At 45.4% G+C, this 25,368-nt stretch overlaps 1 protein-coding gene across 3 annotated transcripts in view; it reads left to right on the top strand.

The window, feature by feature from the left end:
• HIPK1 (homeodomain interacting protein kinase 1) overlaps nt 1-25,368 on the top strand; it is a 56,180-nt gene that overhangs the window by 9,575 nt on the left and 21,237 nt on the right. For all 3 annotated transcript variants that reach the window (XM_069761773.1, XM_069761772.1, XM_069761774.1), the window contains exons 2-9: nt 5,256-6,336; nt 9,699-9,822; nt 16,386-16,505; nt 16,742-16,828; nt 18,623-18,807; nt 19,022-19,193; nt 19,366-19,588; nt 20,481-20,605. In XM_069761773.1, the coding sequence (XP_069617874.1) occupies nt 5,258-6,336; nt 9,699-9,822; nt 16,386-16,505; nt 16,742-16,828; nt 18,623-18,807; nt 19,022-19,193; nt 19,366-19,588; nt 20,481-20,605 (2,115 nt within the window). In that variant the 5' untranslated portion in view covers nt 5,256-5,257. The remainder of the gene's footprint in view (nt 1-5,255; nt 6,337-9,698; nt 9,823-16,385; nt 16,506-16,741; nt 16,829-18,622; nt 18,808-19,021; nt 19,194-19,365; nt 19,589-20,480; nt 20,606-25,368) is intronic.

The following is a 25,368-nucleotide window of genomic DNA, read 5'->3' on the forward strand; positions in this document are numbered from 1 at the left end:
ATGCCAGTTAGATAAATATCTCTAATGTAGCGAAATATTCCCAGGTTAAATACTCGCCCTATGTGTGATGGAGCACCACATGGCTGTCTACAGACCAGCGGCGAGCGTTGCAGCGGAGACTGCTTCTTTAGCGGTGTACTAACGCGCAGTACAGCAGCATGCCCCCAGCTTAGTCGGGTAAATCGGACTGACAGGTTCCCTTGACCGCCCTCAGATGCTCCCTCTTCTGTGTATGGAGACCGGCTGAGCCTTGGACACTTTTGTTGTGCGTGACTGAACGAGTGCAGACCTTATGAAAACTGATGAGTGTTTGTTCAGGATGTCTGTTATTTATCTGTACAGTCATTTGCTAGCCAAATAGTCGTGCTGTGGTCGGAGAAATGACTGCCTCTGTATTCTTTCCTCATGCGATCTTGCAGTCTGGCATTTTTCACATCCTTCTCAGGTGTTGGATGATTTGTACTTTAGTTCTCTCATTGGTTTCTTGCTAAAAAAAAAATATATACCAACCAAGTTGGTGTTTTTTCACCTCTTCACCCCCCCCCCCCCCCCCATGACACGTAGCCAATAAGGAGGTTGTATCATTACTGAATCTACTGGGTGCAAACCATGGAGTCCTATTGTTACTCAATGTGGAATTTGAGTAAAAGGGACCTTCACACTGAGCAACTTTAGAACAATAATGATAGCGATCCGTGATGTAGCAGCGTCCTGGATAGCGATAGCGTTGTGTTTGACACGCAGCAGCGATCAGGATCCTGCTGTGACATCGCTGGTTGGAGCTACAAGGCCAGAACTTTATTTAGTTGCTGGATCACCCGCTGACATCGCTGAATCGGCGTGTGACGCCGATCCAGCGATGTCTTCACTTGTAACCAGGGTAAACATCGGGTTACTAAGCGCAGGGCCGCGCTTAGTAACCCAATATTTACCCTGTTGCCATTGTAAATGTAAAAAAAAAAAAACACTACATACTTACATTCCGGTGTCTGTCGCGTCCCCCGGCGTCAGCTTCCCTGCACTGTGAGCGCCGGCCGTAAAGCAGAGCACAGCGGTGACGTCACCGCTCTGCTTTATGGCCGGCGCTTACACAGTGCAGGGAAGCTGACGCCGGGGGACGCAACAGACACCGGAATAAGTATGTAGTTTTTTTTTTTTTGTTTTTTTTTACATTTACAATGGTAACCAGGGTAAACATCGGGTTACTAAGCGCGGCCCTGCGCTTAGTAACCCGATGTTTACCCTGGCTACCCGGGGACTTCGGCATCGTTGGTCGCTGGAGAGCTGTCTGCGTGACAGCTCTCCAGCGACCACACAAAGACTAAACAGCGACGCTGCAGCGATCGGCGTCGTTGTCTATCGCTGCAGTGTCGCTTAATGTGACGGTACCTTAAGTGAAAGGTTGCCTTTAAATTACCATAATTTGTTTTGTGGCATTTCTAAGATGCCACTGAAAGAACTGTTGACTTCACCCTTCCACCATGAAAGTGGCTCTGTCACTAGATTTCACATTTATAAACTATATAAATTTTAAGGAGGATTTCTAATTTGTTAAATGGCTTAAATAACTTGTAAAAATCAATGAGCGCTCCTGATTCTGCCATTCTTTTTTTCCATTGCAGAGTTAGTCACATTTTTTTTTTTTTTTTTGGAGTGCAGTATGTGAAATCTCTGCTTGCAGTGCAGCTGGACATTCAATTTTCTGAGGCCATGTGCTTTCACACCTCCCTCCTAATCTAGCATGCTGATACACTGCTGAGCTGGGACAGACAGATGGAGGCATACACCATCAGAGAAGACTCTGCAGAAATGCCTAGTTTGCGCTACAAGTAGAGATTTCACATAATGAGCTCCAAAAGCAGTATATGCAGATCTCTGCAACAGGGCACCATAGCGCTAAATGGATAATAATGAAAAAATGAGGTGAGCGCAGGGATTTTTGCAACGTATTTAATGCCATTTCTGTGAGCAAGTGACAGTTCCTTCGTGAATATCTTAGACCTGATGAGGCTGGTGTACTTCGTAAAACCTTGTCAGAATGCCCATAGTCTATTTAGACCTGAACTTACAATATGCTAGTTTCTAATATGCGGCCATACAACTTTCAAGCAGGATAAAGCCTTTTCCACGTAAAACGTCCCAGTACAAAGATCTGTAATGTATGCATCTTGTATAGAGATGTCAGAAGCATTCTATTCTCTGGCGATGCTGCCGACTGCTTTCCTGCACTGTTATGTCTCCGCTCACTGAAGGGGCCATTCCAATATGATTATACCTCTCCAGCTTTCCATTACAAGAGGAGACACTTTCATGATATAACAAGTTTTGATCACTATACACTCTAAGATGTTGCTTTCTCCCAATTTTGCCAGTGTAAAGCCTTCCTGACCGCCCTTTGTTTTCTCTCCTCATGGAGTAACCCTTGTCCTACCCTGACATCAAAGCTCCTGGCACAGTCTTGCTCTTTTGAAGTTGATACAGCTCTTTCCTACCACTGAGAAGGGAAATTAATGTTGAGCCTAGGCGCAGCTCGCTTCACCGCTTATGTATTTTTCTTCTTCCTTATGAATTCACCTTTCACTCTGCAGGATCCCAAATCCACATCCTTAGGTCGGTACATGCCGTGTCACCTACTTGGCGCTTTGCTTTTTAGAGCGTTTTCTCACAAAGATCATATTAAGGACATTATATGGGCTCTTCAGGTGCGTGTTGTTCATGGGCTGTGTAGTATTGCTCCTCAGAACCCTTACAGGGGACGATATGCTTGCTCTTCAGTTTCTTCTGTCCACAGTAATGACAGGCCGCTTATAAGAAGTAGTAATTATCCCTATTTTTATAGCCCGTTGCGATAGCAGAGGATGCAGCTGACAGGACGTGCTGTAAGAGGCCTGTTGTAGGTAAGCGCTAGGCATTAGTCTGTCTTATGGAAATGCAGATTGAGGGAAAAGAGAAAACAGGCCTTCTGTGATGAGAAAGGATTATCCGTTAGTAAAAATAGACCAGGGCGAGATTACGTAAGCTGTACATTAGTAAATAATTTAGTGCATCATCAGAAGTGTTTCTTACATGTACAACTTGGGGGCGATGAGGGGGCTTGGTACCAAGCAGGAGGCCGAGATCCCACTGCAGGAGGTTACTGGACCTAACAGTGGTGATGGAAGCCAATGTGAATTGAAGGGAATCTGTCAGCAGGTTTTTGGTATGTAATCTGAAGACCGTAAGAGGTAGGGGTTAAACACATTTCGGGGATGCCTCATAGCATGTGCGTAAGAATGCAAGAACCCCACTCACTGCAGGTTATGGATGGTCACTGGATTTGATTGCTAAAATCTGTCATCCAACATGGACAGACTGTAATATTTACTTTAATAAATGAGTTTTGGGGGGGTTATAATGAAGCCTTCTGTTATAATGGAGACCTGGTAGCTGCCATTCTAATGTGTCATCCATTCACACATGACCCCATTAGCGGCTGTGATCGATTCCCGCTTTGGCCTTGGGCACTATACATGCCTCATCATGAAGGCTGACAGCAGTGCTAGCCTAATGGGTTAAAAGCTGGGTGTTTTACATTGACTTCATTATGAAAACTACAAGTCGGTTCTGCTTTGCTTCTGAAATCTTGCCTTTGTTTTGCTGTGAAATGCGGCCTTCACTTGTGTGAATCCGAAAAAGGAGGGTGGCGAGTGATGGGAGAAGACACCACCGGTCCCTTTGAATGTCACCGCACAGCTGCGCTCTCCGCATTCAGCGCAGTAATGAAATAACCCCCCCACAGGACATCGGTTACTAATTTCCAAGGGTCACATTAAACACTATAAGGGGTCGCCTTGTTCTGCTCCTAGCTGCGCCCCCGCTCTGTGCTCAGCACCCGTTGACTGCAGGGCTATTTTTCTTTCCTGGTTTGCCCTGACATCCAGGCTAGACTCCCATTTTCCTGGCTAATCCTGCTCACTGTTTAGAGAGGCGGCCATGTAATTAACGCTGAGGACTGAATTACAGGTTCGCTTTCCTGACTGCTCTTCTTGAGTGGACACCACAATTATCAGGATGCTGGAGGAGCTATATTTCCCCCCCCCCCCCCCCCCCCCACCCCGTTCTATGGCTGTCTTGCAATATTATCACCGCTAACCCTACAGTAAAAGGTTTGGAAAACTACAGCTTTTGTGAGGTTGGCCATGGAGGGTAACATTTCTGTAGGGTCGAAGTGTAATATAATATGAAGTAATATTGTCAAGACCTTATTCTGGACCATCAGTAGTTGGGACAGTCTGCCTGTCCTGTATTTAAATTTGGGGCTTCAAGAAATTTCCTTTACGTGTGTGTTTTGGAAGTAATCAACAATGTTTTCTAACTGTCCACAATTAAAAAAAAAAAAAATAAATAAATAAAAATGGCTGATTACTTCCAAACAAAATATGGCACTACCCCAGTCTGTAAGTTGTCTAGTGGCAATCTTCTTAATTGTATAAGGCCTCAGTTTGCAAAAGGCGTCCATGTTTTTCTAACCTTTAATATTTTTTTTTCTTCCTTTGTATCCCCATGGAAATTTAGCAAAATTCTGAATCATATAGTGGGCCTAGAAAAATGAATGAACAGCGCCAGCCTTACGCTGAGCCTGGTGTTATAGCTTGGTCCCGCTGCTATGCAGTCAGATGGCTGTCGGCTATTGGTGGCCATTTTGCTCACGTGAGGGCTGTACGCTGCACCGTGACCGCAGTTGCTCTTATTTCTGTAAATCATCTGTTTAGCTTCACCCCTCCTGTGTATTAACACTAATCATTTGTGGATTTGCCTGAAATGTAAAAGCTTTTTTGTAAACTCGGCACACTGGAGCCTTCACGGTAAATTGTTAAGAGGCAGATGGAAAAAGCCGACTGTCTGAGCTGGCTCTCTACCCTTCAGGCCACAGTGAAATGTCATTCCCTAGGAGGTCAGATCAGTGTAAATTCCTCTTTTGTGCCCCCTCAAGAGCTTCCTTTAGGAAAAATAAACATAAAGCCTTCCATGCTGAGAAATTGTATTCTGGAATCTGTCCTGTAAGACCACTTCGACCGCTTCCTCTTTATTTTTAGATAAGCCAGAAAGCTAGGTATTGTCAATGAAGGCAGTCGTAGGAAGCCATGTGCGGCGCTGTTCCTTCAATCACTGTTCGATCGGTCTACTTCCAGGTTGTGTGCATTTCGGGTGTTTTGCACTTTCATGGTGCATACAGTCTACAGTTTAACTAAAAATGTCCTCCTTCTGTCTTTCAGGTATGGCATCACAGCTGCAGGTGTTCTCACCGCCTTTAGTATCGTCCAGTGCCTTCTGTAGTGCAAAGAAACTTAAAGTCGAGCCTTCTGGCTGGGATGTTACGGGACAGGGTAATAGCAGCAAGTATTACACACACAGCAAGAACCTCTCAGTCGCCCAAGGGCACGCAAGTTCATCTCACCAGGTAGCGAATTTCAGTCTACCGGTTGCCTACGAGCCCAACCTCCTTATCCCAGCCGCCGCCGCAGAGCATATAGTGGTTACTGCTGCCGACAGTACTGGCAGTGGCCCCACCACCTCCTTTCAGAGCAGCCAAATCCTAAATCACAGAAGCAACGTTTCTTTACTGGAACCATACCAAAAATGTGGACTGAAAAGAAAAAGTGAGGAGGTGGACAGCAACGGTAGTGTGCAGATTATTGATGAACGGCCACCTCTGATGCTGCAAAACAGAACCGCGGTGGGTGCCGCTGCCACAACCACCACTGTAACCACTAAAAGCAGCAGTTCCAATGGCGAGGGGGATTACCAGCTTGTTCAGCACGAAATCCTGTGTTCCATGACCAACAGCTATGAAGTCCTGGAGTTCTTGGGCCGAGGGACTTTTGGTCAAGTGGCAAAATGCTGGAAGCGGAGCACAAAGGAAATTGTGGCAATCAAGATCCTAAAGAATCATCCTTCCTATGCCAGGCAAGGTCAGATAGAGGTGAGCATCCTCTCGCGCCTGAGCAGCGAAAATGCTGACGAGTATAACTTTGTACGCTCATACGAGTGCTTCCAGCACAAGAATCACACTTGCCTTGTATTTGAAATGTTGGAACAGAACCTATATGACTTTCTGAAGCAAAATAAATTCAGTCCTCTTCCGCTGAAGTATATCCGGCCCATATTACAGCAGGTCGCCACTGCCCTAATGAAGCTGAAAAGCTTGGGGCTAATCCACGCTGACCTGAAGCCTGAGAACATCATGCTGGTGGACCCAGCACGCCAGCCGTATAGAGTGAAGGTCATCGATTTTGGCTCGGCTAGTCATGTTTCTAAAGCGGTGTGCTCGACCTACTTGCAATCTCGGTACTACAGGTAAGGCTTTGACTTCTATTTGACATTCGATTAGATATTAAACAATCTCTTTTGGAGTCTGGAAACTTATCCAGGAGTTGTCCACACTTGTGCTACACTATTCCAGGCCAAACCACAGCATGAAGTAAAGGGGGCATTGGAACGTCATTATTAGTGGGAGGATAGGGAAAGCCAGACCAGGAAAGTTTTGACATTGCAGGAGCATACCAATATTTCCGTTGAGTAATGATCCTAGTGGGACTTGTACAAGAATATTGCAGTGTCACTTTATTGATGGTGGCTGAAGAGTATCTTGATACAACTGGTTTGATGCTTTTACAAGAGTCAGTTCCATAAATGACAGTGATAATGTCACGACCTAGTTTAATCAAAGTAAATTTTCTCACCACACCTATGAATGCAAAGCTGATTATGTAAGTCACTTTTGCCTGTAGGTCAGTTGTGTAACAGGAGAGTTGTGCCTCTGGATAACACTATCTGAGAAGTTCCTCCTACAGTTTGTCAACTTTTCATAGTTGGCTGGAAAGGATTATGTAATGTAAACGTGAGAAGATGAGCACATGAAGTGCTAGTGCAATATAGAATGCAAGCTTTGAGAGGCACAGGTATAGCGAAGAAGTTATGGACACTCGTGCCATCACTTTTCTATACGTGGACCTCTTTGAATTGTGTTGGTGTCGGGGTAGTGCTTTTTTTCCTTGGAATGTCCATGTAGTAGCTGATGCCAAAGTAGTGCTGATGATCCTTCTTTTGGTGAGGCTGTAGAGTACTGGGCAGCATGGTGTGGTCATTGTGCTGGCCTCCACTCCTGAACTGTGCCTGAAGCACCATCTTACAAGGATAAACCTGCAGCTGCTCCTGATGGCTTCCTCCTCCTGTGAATCTTGCACCATATACACTTTAATTTTTGTACATGTCAGATCAGATATAAAGCCTAAAGGGTTTATGCCTCACCGCTCACTTCACCAGATAATCTGACTTTGGATGTAGAGGGACGCTACTGCATAGTTTCTGGAACCCCTTGGTGCTTGGTAGGTGGTGTGCCCATCTTTTAGCTATAGAGTAGGTGATGTGCACAATATCAGCCATTGGACATGTATGTTTTTTTACTCCAAACCCGCTCTTGGATCGAGCTTTCTTTGCATGTTGTATTGTTCTCTACAGGAAAGATATATATCTTTGTACAGTGTTAGCCAGTGGATAGAAAAATATTTAGAATTGAGTCCTCAGTGGTTGATACCTTTTTAATGGCTAACTGAAAAGATGGTAACAAATTGCAAGCTTTCGAGACTACACAATGCTCTTCATCAGGCAAAGACTAAAAGAAATTCTGAAGAATCACATATTTTATGCACAACATAGCACAGAAAAAAATGTGCTATGTTGTGCATTAATATGTGATTCTTCAGAATTACTTTTAGTCTTTGCCGGATTAAGAGACCTGTGTAGTCTCGAACTTGCAATTTGTTACCATTTCAGTTAGCCATTAAAAGGTATCAACCACTGAGGACTTAGTATTATTCTCTAGTGTCGCTTATCATTTGCTATGCTGCAAGTGTCTGACCTATTAAAAAGCTGAAAAACGCAAGTTTTCTCCTCCAGAAGGAAGTAAACTGGTCTCTAGATGCCCTGCATTAAGCTTTATTTTGATGCTCTAGCCAGTAGAGGGGCATCAGGGACACCTTTCCCAGACGATCAGAAGCTTAGTTTTTTTCTGAGTATTAAAGGGTTAGACTTGCATCCTGGGTGTCTCTGGTTTGCCCAAGATCCTTATTTGTCATGAGTGAATGTGCTCAGATAAGGTGTTATCCAAGCATGCTGGAGCGCTAGTATCTTCAGCTGTTAGCATCTTGCTGCTCTTCAACAGCCCCGAGACACAGCCACGGCAACTCTAAGGCTACGTTCACATTTGCGTTGTGCGATGTTGCGTCGGAGACTCAACACAATGCAAACAAAAACGCACGCTAAAACGCAGCGTTTTGCGATGCATGCGTCCTTTTTTGCCGAATTTTGGACGCAAAAAAAATGCAACTTGCTGCGTTTTCTGCGCCCTACGCGTGCGGCAAAAAAAACGCATGTTGCAAAACGCAGCACAACGCATGTCCATGCTCCCCCATGTTAAATATAGGGGCGCATGATGCATGCGTCGCCGTGGCTGCGCCCGACGCAACCCGGCAGAACGCAAATGTGAACGTAGCCTAAGTATTCGATCACACCGAAGAGACACTGTTGGCACCTGAGTGTGCTCAGATAACACCTTATCCGAGCACTTTCACTCATCACTAATCCGTTGTATCAAGGCTCTTTAGTAGGTCTGTCATTACAAGTCCTCCAGCTATAGATGGCAATAAACTATTTTCTTCCTGCTGGGGCAGGGAACATTGCCTTTAACTCTCCACTAGCTGGATCTCCATCAGAACATCCATAGTGAGCTACCACTTCTCCTATCCCATTGCTTTACCTCTGAATCCTGTATCTTCCGCCACACTAACGCTGGCATTATGCTTACAACATCAGTTTCTGAGGTTTGCTGGTACTAGTAGTTGTGGACATTGCTGACTTGCAGCCGTATGCATATGACAGTGCAAGGGACCTGGGAGCATGAATGGTCTCAGTGGTCTTTTTACCCATCACAAGTCTTCAGGCATCCCAACATATCTTTCTAGTGCAGAATAAACCTTAAGAGCCAGACTGACAGAGTATAAGGGCATTGCCATGATGTCTGGGAGATGGCCTTCAGTTGTGGTGGCCTTCCCCCATATTCAGCCTACATCTAAAGATCGCTGATTACACTTCCTCTTGTGATTTGTAGCTTTTGGGTTTGTGTAATTGTTGTTTAGGTCTGGACATGTCATATGCAGTGTATTCTTCCTTACCCTATAGGGTTCTGGTTTCTGCAATCAGTGCAGATTCGTTCCCTGCTAATAGGCCGGCCACTCTCATCCCTTCCAGACCTACTCAGCCCCTCTTTGGTCCTGTAATGGAGAGCACTGTTGGTGTGAATGGCTGTTCGGTGGCGTGGCGCCAGCGCCCTGTGTTGGGGGACATGTCTTTACTGTCATGTTAGATTTTTTTCTTATTTCCCCCTCCTTTTTCAGTGGACCTTTACTGCAGTATGTTTTTGTAGTTGCTCTTTTGTTTAGCCTGTATGTCAGAAGTGCTCTGTGCACCCCCTAAATGTGTCCCTAGTGTTAATGGGGTTCTCCATTATTCGTGCAGCTCGTTGCACATCTCAATGGATCTAAAAGGGTAATTTAGGTTGGGTAATTTAGATATTTGCTGTCTCTTCCTGTGTTAGATAAATTTGCTTTTTTTTTTTTTTTTAATATCATTGTTTGCTTTTTTTTTTTCCCACACTCCAGAGCTCCGGAGATAATACTTGGGCTGCCGTTTTGCGAAGCAATAGACATGTGGTCCCTGGGTTGTGTCATAGCAGAGCTGTTCCTTGGGTGGCCTCTCTATCCAGGTGCTTCAGAATATGATCAGGTAACGTTAAATTCTTACACTCCTCAAAGGCTTAAAATTCTATGCCATATAGAAACTAAGCGCTTCAGTTAACCAGGTGGTGTGAGAAATGAGGGACCATGCAGAAGTCCAGACCAGTGACCCAACGTCTGAAGTGGACAGGAACTCGAGTGCCACCTATTGGCTGTAGCAATCCTAAAAGGCAATATGGACCCTTTAATGAGGCCTGCCAGATGTGTGATGAGCCAAACCACACTCCTGTTCCAGTCTTGTTTTCTGAAGAGACCCAACACCCTGCATGGCAACTCCAAGGGAATCATGTATGGCCTGATGTCCTCATACCTACTTAATGCTCTCCTCAAGGAGAAACTTTGCTCCAAAAATGTGACTGTTGTGGTTTGTTAACCCAACTCCATGTTCCTAGTACATTTGTACATATAAAATCTACATTGTCAATGCTCAAACTTGGTACTGGTGGGCAGAGAAGGCCATCTCTTTTTAGGCTAGGTTCACATTGCGTTAAGTGCAGTCCGTTCAGCGCATACGCTAACGGACTGCGTTAACGCAAGTGCCGAAAAAGATCGCGTTTATGCGATCGCGCTAGCGCAGATGCTCTCTGTGCTAGCAGTGGCGGTGACGGACCCGAAAACGCTGCAGACTGCGTTTGAGGGTTTGTCACAGAATGACTGCACATCACTAATGCATGCCGATTATGACATGCGTAAGGCTACGTTCACACTAGCGTTGTGCGCCGCTGTGTCGGCGACACAACGCACGAAAAAACGCGGCAAAACGCACGCAAAAACGCTGCGTTTTGCGACGCATGCGTCGGTTTTTGCCAAAAATCGGACGCAAGAAAAATGCAACTTGTTGCGCTTTCTTGGTCTGACGCTTGCGGCAAAAAAGACGCATGCGTCGCACAACGCAACAAACAAAAACGCATGCGTCCCCCATGTTAAGTAAAGGGGCGCATGACGCATGCGTCGCCGGCGCAAACCCGACGCACATTAGCTTAACGCTAATGTGAACGTAGCCTTAGCGATGCGCTACATAATGGCAGTCAATGGGTGCGCTAATGCATCCGTTACATAGCGTTAGTGCCGCTATGTAACGGATGCCGTCAGCGAACTGCACTTAACGCAATGTGAATCTAGCCTTACAGGGAGCTAGAGGATTCTGAAAGCTGGTACCCTTTCAGTACTGTAAAAGGTATAAAATGGCTGTATTTCATTGACTGGTATATTGTCATAGCTTGTAGGGCAGACTCATGACTCTATAATCATTGCTGGCTAGTAACCCCCGCTGTTCCTGAGCGTTGATTAGTGTTGATGATCAGCCATGTGTAGGTGTCCCCTGTACAGCATGGCTGGTGTTCTGCCAGTGGTCTTACATCATCCTGATCATGAATATGGATGAGATCACCCCCAGTAGATTTCCTGAGAAGTAACTTTCCATCCAGGTGTTCAGGCCCCGCAGATAATCTAAAATCTTGATGCCAGTCATTGTTCTGTTGTATGGTGAAGTGCAGAAGGTGTGTAATGGAGCTACATGTATGGGGACGTCCTTGCATTACATAGAGCACTGCTAATTTTGGAGATGTTCTGTATCCTTAGCTGCTGGCTACTTAGGGCTGGCACTGGTTTTATCATTGTTTTGTGTATCCACATGAAACGGTGTCACTGATCTGTCTGTATCCACAGTAGGTATTATGTGCCAGACCAGTGGTGCCATGCACACCTGCAATAAATCCAGCCTTGAGCCCCATCCGGATGGCAATGACCTTGCACATATGGAGGGGGTCAAATGGTCCCAGCGTTTAATCAGTGTTTGAAACTCTGTAAAATCTGCCACAGACCAATGCTTTTCAACTAGAGGAGGTGGGGAATTATAAATCTTCTTCTGTGCAGTTACGATGTTGATCATGGACTTCTTTCTACACCACAGACTTGTATTGGTAGTTTTGATCTGTTAATCAAATAGCCGTGAAAAGAGGAACCCCTGAAGGTGGCGATGCCTAAGGCCATGTTCACATGCAGCATCTTTCTCTGCAGAAGGGAAACTGGTTTAAAGTACCAGCAAAAACCCGATATTTCAGAAATATCATGCACATGCTTCTTTCCCTTTTTTGTTTGAAGACTGCTGCACGTTTTATTTTTTAACCGATAGAAAGCAATAAGTGAAAAAAAAAAAAACCTCCAAATCCAGCCATCCGAATTTGGTGATATGGCTGGATAGCTGCTTGTTGCCCAAATGAAAGGGACTCCTTTTAAATTTTTGTAGAGATCTGATGTGCTAGTCCTAAGAAATTGACACCCTGTGTAACTCAGGCTGGAAGTGCATTTGGGGTGTGGTAATGCACTTGGTGTGTAAATCCATTGACACACCCACATTGCCTTGACTGACTCATCGGATCGCTATAAAAAAAAATGTTTGGTGACAAGCGCCTATACAGTGCTGACACCTCTTTTGAGGGGGAAAATAATCTGCAATCGTTAATTAACAACTGGTTTAGGCATTTAAGGTTAAGCTCCTGAGAAAAACCCATGTTTCTTGCATAAATGGTACTCATGTTAGAAATTCATAAGCAATAAAATATTTGTCTTTGAAACCTAACAATGACTGTAAAGCCCCAGGAATGGGGAAACATCCATTCTGTGGGCCTCTGGTCCCACATTCGGCTGTAAATCTCTGCCAGGCTCCATACATATTCACTAGTGGTGACCACAAGCAGGGTTAGTCTAGTGACTAGATTGCTTATTTCTGTGCTAACCTTACTTTAAACAGCACTGCGGCCCCTCATATATGCCGCAGACCCTATGGTTTGCATACAACTTGTGCAGTGCCTCTTCAGGTTCTGCGTGTATAGAAACCTGGTTTCTGCACTATTTTGGGCTCAGGGTGGTACTCCTTTGGGTGAGGGTTTCTCACAGCTGCACACTGCTGTTGGGTGGCACCGGTCCGTTACACCGTAACTGAAATCTTCTGTGCACATGATGCTGCGCACACGTTGGCCACAAAACCACCGAGATTTTAGATACTTTATGTAGATGCTGACTCCATCCTCATGACCCCCTTGGGCTTGGGTTTCTGCAGTTCTTGCTAAATTTAGAGAAAATGCAAAGATCTAAAATCTTATGACTTTATTGCTGTAATGTCACAAGAGTATCCTGTTTGCACATGTAAAACCACTGCCCTACCTTACTATATCCGGCATGTATTTACTAGTATAGCACCGGATCACGGCTGTATGTAATGTGCTAGGCCGGTCTGTGAAGGAAGACTTCTAGCTCAATCTCTTCAAAGCCATTTCACTCATTCAAAAAGAACCCCTGAAGCAGGTTGCCCTATATATATGCTGTTCAGGCGCTGGTTAGCCTGTGTCTGGTGGGGGCTGCTGGTTGGCCTGTGTCTGGTGGGGGCTGCTGGTTGGCCTGTGTCTGGTGGGGGCTGCTGGTTGGCCTGTGTCTGGTGGGGGCTGCTGGTTGGCCTGTGTCTGGTGGGGGCTGCTGGTTGGCCTGTGTCTGGTGGGGGCTGCTGGTTGGCCTGTGTCTGGTGGGGGCTGCTGGTTAGCCTGTGTCTGGTGGGGGGACGCGCTGGTTGGCCTGTGTCTGGTGGGGGCTGCTGGTTGGCCTGTGTCTGGTGGGGGCTGCTGGTTGGCCTGTGTCTGGTGGGGGCTGCTGGTTGGCCTGTGTCTGGTGGGGGCTGCTGGTTGGCCTGTGTCTGGTGGGGGCTGCTGGTTAGCCTGTGTCTGGTGGGGGCTGCTGGTTAGCCTGTGTCTGGTCGGGGGACGCGCTGGTTGGCCTGTGTCTGGTGGGGGGACGCGCTGGTTGGCCTGTGTCTGGTGGGGGGGCGCGCTGGTTGGCCTGTCTGGTGGGGGATGCGCTGGTTGGCCTGTCTGGTGGGGGATGCGCTGGTTGGCCTGTCTGGTGGGGGGCGTGCTGGTTGGCCTGTCTGGTGGGGGGCACGCTGGTTGGCCTGTCTGGTGGGGGGCTTGCTGGTTTAGCCTGTGTCTGGGGCGTTAAAGGGGAGGTTCCCTCTAAAACTAGGCCATGGTGTGGTGCGGCACGCAGGTCAGGTTGTGGTGCGTGCCTCCTCCGTCAGTAGGCTGTTTGCATAGTGGCTGTGCTATAGATAAGCTCCTCTTAATCTGCTTTTAGTCAGGGTTGAAAAAAAATGGAGCGGAAGCAAACTCTCTCGCTTCCCTGGTCTGCTTGTGCTCCGTATGTCGTTCCTGGGCAATCAGTGCGGTGGATGGCTTTCACCTGCTGCGTAGTGCATGATGGGGGTTTATGGCAGTGGTCGGCCTGGCTCTCCTTGTATAGGCTGATGGTTAGAAGCAGCAGGTCACTGGGTTTGTTGCGGTCGGCACGTCCCAGCGTCCGCCTGCCAGTACTGTGACTGATGCTATGCAGGGATCGGGCCTTTCACACGCAGAGTAACTTTCCAGAGGAAATCTGCCTTTCTGCAGAGAATACAGCGCTAGTTGGGTGGGGGATCTGTCGGTCTGCTGAGAATCTTGTGTGCGGTGGGTGGGAAGATGGCTTGTTTTCCTTCCCTAAAGTCAGATATAATCAATGTAAAGTAGCTTCCCTTTCTGACATGAAGTATCCGGCTCCTCGCCGCTTGTGTTTTCTCATGTGCCGGGTCCAGACGTGTTTTGCATTCCACATCATTCCGTTTTAGATCTTTGTGTGCTGAGGTTTTATTAATGATGACTTTTCCAGCATGGCTTTCATGCTGACGTTCTGGGTAATGTAATGTAGATTTCTCTATTTTATGCACATGCAGACACTTATTTTTAAAATATCTATATAATAATCTAATCCTGTATGATCTCCTAGTGTACTTGGCAAAAAGTGCGCCTCAATTTAGACCAGGGCTCCACAAGATCAACTGCAAATTACAGCGTCAGTGTGTAGTGCTCTCTTCCATCATGGTCACCGTAAAACTATGGCACGTCCAAGAGATCTTATCTGTATAGGAACTTCAGGGCAACTGCATCAAGCCTGTACATCCAGAAAAGGAACGTCAAGAGGACATGGCCGTGCCATCTTGGTACGGTTGTAGGACTACCGCTCTTGCAGATTCTTACCTGACCATAACGCTACAAGTGGAATCCAGCATCCATTATGGCAATTGCTGTAAGATTGACTTGTTTTCTGTGGTCTCTTTGGATTTCATCACCGGGTTTTGCCCCTTTTAATCTGAGAGCAGCCTAATGTAGAGACGGAGAACCTGATTCCAGCGATGTCACATTGAGCTGCTTGCTGTCAAGTTATTTTATCACTAGAGGACTAGTGTAGTCTCCATATAAATGCCCTCTGTATATTCTCGAGCCCAGCCTTGATTGGCAGCTTTCTGGCAGATGTTTATTCTGTGCATAGCCAATCAGTGGTGTGGGCATGGTTGTACAGACCTTAGTATTATAGCTCTGCAAAAGAGAACGGATTTTGTCACTACAGCATGTAGCCCAGTAGGGTATACATCACTGGAATCTGGGTCTCTCTAAATCATGCTGCTTAGATATGGTAGTAAAGACCTAGTGACAGATTCCAAAAATGTGACCTCAAATCTCTCCATGATAAAGAGGGCTTGACTGAAAACTTCCACATTTGGATCCACTTTTCATAAATTAACAATTGCCTATTGTGGTGGTCTTACAAAATGCACTAGCATTTCTTTATTTTGAAAGCTGGGGTACTTGAACTGATCTTATAATATTGGGTGTCAAGTAAGAATGAGATGTTGCCCCTCGATGAAATTGGCGATAAATGACTTATTGCAGGGACCTGCAGTGATCATTGCCATCGATGAATGAGGCAGTATTATTATTTATTGTTATAGCGCCATTTATTCCATGGCGCTTTACATGTGAGGAGGGGTATACATAATAAAAACAAGTACAATAATCTTAAACAATACAAGTCATAACTGGTACAGGAGGAGTGAGGACCCTGCCCGTGAAGGCTCACAATCTACAATGGTCGCACATACAAAGTGCCACGCTACAGTTTGTGGGTTTGGGTGAATGGTAGTGCAGCTGTTCAGGCATTACATGGGACTGCAGCACTCAGGTGGTGATCTTCACCTGCCATGTAGAACATGGGGTCTAGTGATTGGTGAGGCCCCCAGCGATCAGTCACTTTCCTGCTGGGTAGGTGACCAGCCTACTAAGCCTAAATACATAGACTAAAGTCCGCAGGTAATGGCAGCTTTCTGACGTTGCTGGAGTTGTGCCTTCGGTTACTCAGCAGTTGAGTACGTCTAGGAAAAAAATGCCCATCGCTCTGTCATGTCCATTTATAGCCAGCCATCGTGGTACACTATGGTGGATTTCTAGACGATAAGAAAAGTGCTTGTTGTGGTAGTCAGTAAATGGTTCCTGTTTCTGACAGGTCATCTGGATGTGACGAATACTTTGCTCCTCTCATCAACTTGAAAAGTACAAAACCCTTAATGGCATTTTCATTTTGTGCTGTTCGTGTGAATGTTGTCCAAGGTCACGCGCTCATAATAAAACTATACCTTGCGTATGAAAATCTGTCATCACCGCATGTTCAACTGCTGCCATCCTTGTGTTTCAGATAAGGTACATCTCCCAGACTCAAGGACTTCCTGCAGAGTATCTGCTCAGTGCCGGGACAAAGACTTCCAGATTTTTCAATCGAGACCCAGATCTGGGCTACCCATTATGGAGGCTAAAGGTAAGAGTAAAGTGTCATCTGCACCTGGATGGGGGGAATTGTCCTTCCCGACTGCCGGGGCTTCTTGTACATTATGGCAATTATCAAGGCTGGTCTGTTGCCACCATCACCAGAAATCCCTGTCATACAAGTGTTGTGTGACCTCTGATGCAACCATTTACTTTCCACTGAGCTTACTGTTCATACGGAGTAGATTTTAATTAGTAGTGTGAGCCATTTTCTCTTTTTCCCTGTAGACACCAGAGGAGCATGAAATGGAAACTGGAATAAAATCTAAAGAGGCTCGCAAATATATCTTCAACTGCTTAGATGACATGGCCCAGGTAAGAGAGGCCACAACTACTTCAGTGGGTCACTTCTGTATTTAGGGCTTTGCAAGCTATAATGAATAAGGGGCTTCTAAAGAATACGTTGGACAGTCTATTGTATTCTTTGATTCTTATTAACCCAACACTCAGGTGGTTGCATCTGTATTGGCCAATCCAATCAGAATTATTGAACACTTATTTCATTTGTCCCCAATTTGCCATAACAAGGGGTTTTGTTAAATTCTGCACATTGACATTAAACTGTTGGTATTTCAAAATAATTCAACTTTTCTGACCGGCAACTTTGGCTGAAGTCTGGTTCCGCATGTATGCAGGTCACATCAGCTTGAGGAATCTTGGTTAATAACTCCTGGGCTTTGGCCTCCAGTTTAATTTACAGGTGCTTGCCACAAAATCAGAAGATCATCAAAAAGTTAATTTATTTCAGTTCAATACAAAAAGTGAAACTCATTATAGTCATTAGTGATCTATTTCAAGTGTTTATTTCTGTTAATGTTGATGATTATGGCTTACAGCCAATGAAAGCACATTGAACAGCCACTCAATACTTGATGGACTTGGAAGTTCCAAGATGCTCGTGCTTGATACCTCTGAAGCTTCTCATAGAAATGATGCCTGCTAAAATTCCCTGATGTTTCATGAAACCTGCAGTGTGTGACTGTTAAGATGGATTCTGCATCCAAGGAAGAAAAGTGGCCACAGACAATCACTCGGCAAGTGTTGTGCACTGTAGGGAATGGTTTCAGGATATGCATCATTATTCCTCCTCAGTCATACCGCTGATACCTAGACCAGAAAAGTTCCAGTTTTGGTTAATCACCTCAAAATCTCTGGCTTATTTTTAATTTTTTTTTGTGCAAGGCAATGATCTCAAGTTTTTGGACCACTATGACAATAGAATGTTAGTGAATTAAAGGCTATTACCCATGAGATGGGCCAAGATTACACAGGAACAGCGCCAAAAGCTGCTGTCTGGCTATGTATCACATTTGTATCAGGTTATAGCAGCCAAAGATGCTTGATAAGAAGGGGTAGAGTAAGGGTGCCGTCTCACAGTGGCACTTTGATCGCTACGACGGCACGATCCGTGACGCTCCAGCATCGTAACAATATCGCTCCAGCGTCGTAGACTGCTGTCACACTTTGCAATGTACGACGCTGGAGCGATAATTTCATGACGTATGTGCGATGTAGAAGCCGTTGGTTACTATGCGCACATCGTATACAATATCGTGTACACCTTTGTTACACCATGCGATCATGCCGCCACAGCGGGACACTAGACGACGAAAGAAAGTTTCAAACGATCTGCTACGACGTACGATTCTCAGCGGGGTCCCTGATCGCAGGAGCGTGTCAGACACAGCGAGATCGCTGGAACGTCACGGATATATCGCTGGAACGTCACAAATCGTGCCGTCGTAGCGATCAAAATGCCACTGTGTGACGGTACCCTAATTCTATAGTACGTAGGAAGTGGCATTTTGTGATGAAGTTGGAGAAACCACTTATCTTGGTAGTTTTGAGTTTTTCTTGTTAGGTTTCCTACAAACAGTAAAAGGCTTGTGCATTTTCTGATAGACCAAACTTGCATTAGGGATCAAATACTTTGATCTGCGCCCCTTCATATGCAGTCTAGTGTCCCCACTATATCTTTGCATGGAACTGCGTAATCTGATGACAATGCAACATGGTGTATCTTATCCGGAGTAAAGCTTTAGTAGGTCAGAGTCCAAGCCACAAGATGCCAGTTTTTGCACATATTAATTTTCCCCTTTCTTGTAATAGGTGAATATGTCGACAGACCTAGAAGGCACAGATATGTTGGCAGAGAAGGCAGACAGAAGAGAATATATAGACTTGTTAAAGAAAATGTTGACTATTGATGCAGATAAGCGGATAACTCCAACGAAAACCTTACATCACCCTTTTGTTACCATGAATCATCTGTTGGATTTCCCGCACAGTAACCAGTAAGTAGCAGCGTTACCAGGCGGGTACACCAAGGGCACTTCCCGGAATACGCCAGTCATGCATTAGTCACAGAGCTCTATCTATATGTGCCCTCTTCTCCCAGTTCAGCCTCTGCAGCGATCCGTGGCCAGGCACACAGTCCCTGAAAACCAATGATCTTACAAGAGGTCATTGGAGCGGCTTATTTTTAATTTGCTTTCTTACATTCCACAGTGTAAAGTCCTGTTTTCAGAACATGGAGATATGTAAGAGGAGGAACAATATGTATGACGCAGTGAACCAGATTAAGAGTCCTTTCACCACTCACGTGGCTCCAAACACAAGCACAAATCTAACTATGAGTTTCAATAACCCGCTCAGCACCGTGCACACCGTGCACAATCAGGTACGTCTTCCAAAAATGGCGGCTGCGCAGGAGCAATCCCTGTTTTGGCTATTACTCTTAGCCATTTCTTCAAGTGTGTGTGTGTCCTATGAACCACTGCAACTAAAGGCAAACCTGCCATCTGTTACTGGAGTGACTGTTCATGGGAAATGACCTGGAGTCTTTCTTCTAGGCGAGTGTACTGGCTTCCAGCTCATCTGCCTCGGCTTCCTTCTCTCTGGCAAACTCTGATGTGCCACTGTTAAACTATCAGTCAGCGCTTTACCCGCCATCTGCCGCTCCAGTCGCCGGTGTTGCTCAGCAAGGAGTGTCTCTTCAACCTGGAGCAACCCAGCTCTGCACCCAAGCCGATCCATTCCAGCAAACGTTCATAGTTTGCCCCCCAGCATTTCAAGGTATCTGATTTATTTTTTCTTTAAGCATGGTATCTAGCCCTATTGTCTTACATACACACCCACTGAATACTAGAATAAAGGGGCAGAACAAAGGATGCCGACACTCAACCCAATTCAGGTGAACCTTATGGGCCCACTAATGACCATGATCTTTCTAAACATTTCAGTTGTAGAGTAGGAAATGGGATCCATATAGTAGACAGATCATTTATTGTATGGGGCTCTTGTGATGTCCATGAATCTGTCAGATCACGGGCTGGCTGTGAGTCTCCTGACCGGCGTGTGACTGCTTCACATATTTCTGTGATGTTGTCGTGCTTTGGCCAGGAGACCAGCAGCCAATTTGTGCATTGTGGTCCATGATCAGACCACAATACTGATGTCTACCTGAGCCATTCCTCAAGTAGGCTGTCAGTTTAGTGATGTGGGTGGACTCCCTAGGTTGGAACTTGGTGAATCTGTCTCCAGGCTTATGTTGCCCCATCTGAGGGCTGAATGATGTAGGAGATGAAGCTACTGCAACGTGTCGCTGGGCTGCTTGCTGCCAACCTCCATTCTCTCTGCTGCAGTTCTACCAGTTCTGTGAATTCTTAACTCTACAACCCCACCCACACCACTGATGGGTAGCTTTCTGCCTATGCACAGGATACACAGAAAACTGTCATGAATATGGAGGACTACATGGCAGAAGGCTTAATACTCTTCTAGAGCAAATATCAGTTATCAGTGGGAGATTATCAAAACTACAGCAAGCAGTCCAGTGAGCGATACATGCTGGGAATCTGGTTCTATCTATACATTATGCTTTTCTCAGATTAAAGGGAATTGGTTTCCCACCTTTAAAGTATTGCTTGAAATTCTCCTATTTTTTTTATTTTTGTTTTTATTCAAGCTGCTGGGCTTCAAGCAAGCGCCAAACATTCCGGTTTTCCTGTTCGGATGGATAGCACTGTCCCCATGGTGCCCCAAGCTCCTGCTGCCCAACCTCTCCAGATTCAGTCAGGGGTCCTGACACAGGTAATTCAATGAGGGTGTGAGCTTTGTAGTTTATCAAGACCGGATAAATGGTCAGAGGGGAAGTTATCCTTAATATATTGGGTATTAAATGTCCTCACCAGCTGGTGCTGTACCAGTGCATGTTACTCCAGAACCATGCTGCCGACATTCAGCCGCCACTTGTCATCTCATCTTAATTACTGGAATAGCCCTTATGTTAACATAACGTGTACTAAATCTTACCAGTAAACGGTGCATATCTCGACCAAAAATCAGTATTAAAGACCAATGTGACTACTAGAGTTCATGTGATCCATTCCGTTGGCCTTAACGGCGGTCTGTGACCATTGCATCAGAGCACCACCTCTTACCTGCTGGCATGTGGGCGTCACGCTGCAACGATGACTGATGAAAACAAGAGCCAAGGATGTTGGCAGGTAAGACCACACTCCTGTGCAGTGGCCTGACTGCTGCCATGGCCGATGGTATGGGACATGCGCATCAATTCACAGTTGGTCTAGTAGCAACTCCTACCTGCGGTACTGTAGCTTGGCTCAGTTATGTACCTAGTGCTTTGCATTTGGGCTGCAGTTGGGCCCATCGTTGGTTTGACCAGTCGGGTGTGAGTCACAACTTCACAATTTCTGCCATAATTTTCTTTTTTTTTCTTTTTCTGATGTTCTCACTGGAAAGGTAGCCTGGGTGTGCCATGACTTCAGTAATATAGTGCTTACTTGGCCACAATTGCATCAGAACGTCTGGTTTCTCCACTGCGCAGTCTTGTGGAGCCGGGTTTAGCTGACAGCGTTATGAGTGTTCAATAAAACCTCCCTATAAATGTGCCCTGATGCATAGATGGAGGTTAGATTAGGCAATTCCCCGGACATGTTTTCCATTAAGGAGATCAAATGTTGGAACCTGCGGCCATCTATTACTCCGCAGTGGGTGCTAGAAAGCATTTTCAGTTTGATATATATTATATGCAGAATATTCTGCTTTTTTGATTAGAGAAGGTACCCACTGCTTTATTCCCAGTCCTCCTCATTGTAACAGGTGCAACACTGACCCCTTTTTAGGGCCATTCCTGCCATTGTCGTTCTCTCCAGGTTAGCAGAAGCCTTCCTCCGTACTGTGACAGTGATGTATCTTGTGTCCAGGAAACTATTCCATTACTAGATAAGGACTTGTATGTATATATATATTTTTTTTAAATTATTTTTAATTTTTTTTTTTTTTTTTTGAGAATCCATTTATCTCTTACAATTCTGTTCCCAGCCATGTCCTTCCAGCAGGCATGAAACGAGCCTTTTCACTGCTCAGCATCCACTCTCCTCCAGCTAATTGCGCCCATCTGAAAACTGATCATGGCTTACGCACAGCCATTGATCTCGCAAAGTAATTTGTCTAAAAATACATCAGGCGGCTTTTGTTGGAAAGGGAAAAGCTGCCTGGAATAAGTCGTGTTTCATTGAGTTTCTAATGGAAACATGACCTCAGAAAGCAGACTCCTGGAAACTGCATACAGGCCTGTGAATCAGCCGCCTAGGGTGCCAATAATGGCTTACAGTAATGGCGGAGGACGTTTGTTACATTCTCAGTATAGTTTCCGTTCATTCCAGCCTTATGACTCACTTTCTAGGATTTATCATTTTTAGATAAACTGCTTAGTAAAGTGACTCTACCCCTACAACATGCAGTGCTCAGAGATGGAAAAATCCTGCAGACCCCAAGTCGAGCACTGGTCACTTAAGGTACTGTCACACTAGACGATATCGCTAGCGATCCGTGACGTTGCAGCGTCCTCGCTAGCGATATCGTCCAGTGTGACAGGCAGCAGCGATCAGGCCCCTGCTGGGAGATCGCTGGTCGGGGAAGAAAGTCCAGAACTTTATTTCGTCGCTGGACTTCCCGTAGACATCGCTGAATCAGCGTGTGTGACACCGATTCAGCGATGTCTTCACTGGTAACCAGGGTAAACATCGGGTAACTAAGCGCAGGGCCGCGCTTAGTAACCCGATGTTTACCCTGGTTACCAGCGTAAAAAAACAAACAGTACATACTTACATTCAGCTGTCTGTCCCTTGCCGTCTGGTTCCTGCACTGACTGCTGGCCGTAAAGTGAAAGCAGAGCACAGCCACAGCGGCGAGTCACCGCTGTGTGACTCACCGCTGTGCTTTCACTTTCACTTTACGGCCAGCAGTCAGTGCAGGAACCAGACGGCAAGGGACAGACAGCTGAATGTAAGTATGTACTGTTTGTTTTTTTACGCTGGTAACCAGGGTAAACATCGGGTTACTAAGCGCGGCCCTGCGCTTAGTTACCCGATGTTTACCCTGGTTACCGGGGACCTCGGGATCGTTGGTCGCTGGAGAGCTGTCTGTGTGACAGCTCTCCAGCGACCAAACAGCGATGCTGCAGCGATCCGGATCGTTGTCGGTATCGCTGCAGCGTCGCTAAGTGTGACGGTACTTTTACTGGGCTGCATGTTGATGAACCTCCAGTTGGCAAGTGTGAACAATAGTCCTCCATTTTCCTGAGGTCTGTATAACACCACACACCACCGAACGCTATGTACACTGTACATAGGCAGAAAACTGCCGATCTATTGTGGTTATAAAGATCTCAGCAGTCTGAACTGCTGGATCTGCAGCACATAAAACAGGGATTATATCTGCATGCTAATAATCACTGGAATCTCACAGGGTTTTCTTTTGCTACCCTATCTGAGAGCAGCATAATTGGGGACGGAGACCCTGATTCCAGTGATGAGTCATAACGGGCTGCTTGCTGATAAAAATCCTTTTCATCTTCTGCAGATCTACCAGTTCTCTCAATGTTGAGCTCTGTATAACTAGCTTTCTGCCCATCAGTGGTGGGGGCACACTTATAGAGGACTACATGGCTGCAGGTTTACTAGTTATTCATTCTTGGTGATAAAATCTGTTTTATCATTCTATCAAAAGTACATCAAGCAGCCTGGTAAGTGACTATTACTGAAATAAGGTTGTGTCCACTAATCTGAGCAGCAGAAGTGTACAGACAAAAACTTAATGACATTTACTTTTAAATATTTCTTTACTGCAGATTTGATGCTGCTTTTACACTATTGATAGGATCACAATCCACCATGTAAATTGTGATGCTGGTTTGGCCAATCCCATTATCATAGTGCTTTCAGTCCATCACATTACCAGGACACATTTATATTCACTAAAGTTACCCTAATGGGAGTTTCCTCATGGTTTAAAGCAATTTTAATTTGAAAATACTACTTTTAAGTCAAATGCTCATTTAGGTGCAGTAGTTAAATTCCCACTTCAGTGCTCTCCAGCTCATTGACTTCTATACAGCAGATCTACTCTGCTCCTGACAAGCTGCTGATATCAAGAATCACAATCCTCTAGTTCCCAGCATCACTTACTTTCCTGTGTAAATAAACTTTAACCATCTAGACTCCAGCTGAAAGTGTAACTGCAGGACTTGTTGAGCTTTGTAGTTGAAAGCTAAAGAGAATAATCTTTAAAATCTCTCCTTGCAGTCAATGGAAGTGTTGAATGAAGTACCGTATATTAGATAATGTAATATGAATACAGTAATAGTAGAAAAAATGGTTTTGTCAATTCCAGTGTTTCCTTTTTTCTTTTTTGAGGATAACTTGCTCCTGCCTGTAATTCGCCCACTTCCTGTGACTTCATGTTGACAGAGCTGCTCCTTCTCTTCCACTCTGCTCTGTTGACGATCACTGACCTCATGTTGATTTCCAGCCAGCTCAGACTAATGCAGCAGGCCGCCAGCGGTCAGTGTCTCCCCATCAACAGCAACATGGAAGAGCAGGAAGTGTTCTGTTGACATGACCTCACAGGAAGTAGAATCTCGCCAGTAGCAGTCAGTGACCGCTGTGAGATTGGCGCACGGCAGAACAGGCAGATGGCAGCAACAAATGATTTGCCCTAAAAAGAAAATTTAAGTCATGGATAACAATTGTAAGCATTGCTTAGTTACCAAGGTAAACGGGCTGATTCTACATAATCCACTGCCAAGTACAAACCCTCAACCATTTTGCCTTAAACCAGACAGACCATTTCCATTATTCCACTGGTTTGGAGTGTAACAGCTGCTGCTCCCCGGGGTTGTTCCATTAGATGTTAATGGCATTTTGCTACTGCCTGATCAGAATCCAGATTACGGTCTGGTGGGCTCCTGCCTATGTAGCTGATGCTTATGGCAGCACATATGTAGATGTTTACGTACACAAGAATGTCTGAAATCTCACTGTTATATGTAGACTTGCTTTTCTCTCTACCTCTTGTGTGCTGGACTAACTAAATGTAATCGCCTGTATAAGTGTTCGATCCTTAGTTTTCTTGTGTAGAGCGATGTAAAGCTTTCTTGTAGCACAGGATGATAAATTCATGTGTTCAGTTGACATCAGATATCTGTAGGAATATTACCTTGGCAAGTTCCACAAGTTTGATAATAGTTGTCTGTTACTTGTTGCCTATACACATGACGGCGTGCCATAAACCATCTGGTCACAGAGAATTGACTGTTGGCAAACTATAAAAATACATTAGAAAGGAAACCAATCCTACAATCACAGCCAAAATCTGCAAAGCTTGGTTCAAGGGGCTGTCAACTGCTAAAAGAACCCCCTTCCTGATCTGAATGTTTGGCACTGTTAAAATAGACACTACTACACCGTGCCCGCGCCATTACAGCACTTTTTTTTTTTTTTTTTCTTCTCTGCCGCACCTCTCGTGTGGTTGACATGAGCTCTGCGCCT

The sequence above is a fragment of the Ranitomeya imitator genome, chromosome 3 (assembly GCF_032444005.1).
Source record: "Ranitomeya imitator isolate aRanImi1 chromosome 3, aRanImi1.pri, whole genome shotgun sequence".
Taxonomy (NCBI): Eukaryota; Metazoa; Chordata; class Amphibia; order Anura; family Dendrobatidae; genus Ranitomeya; species Ranitomeya imitator.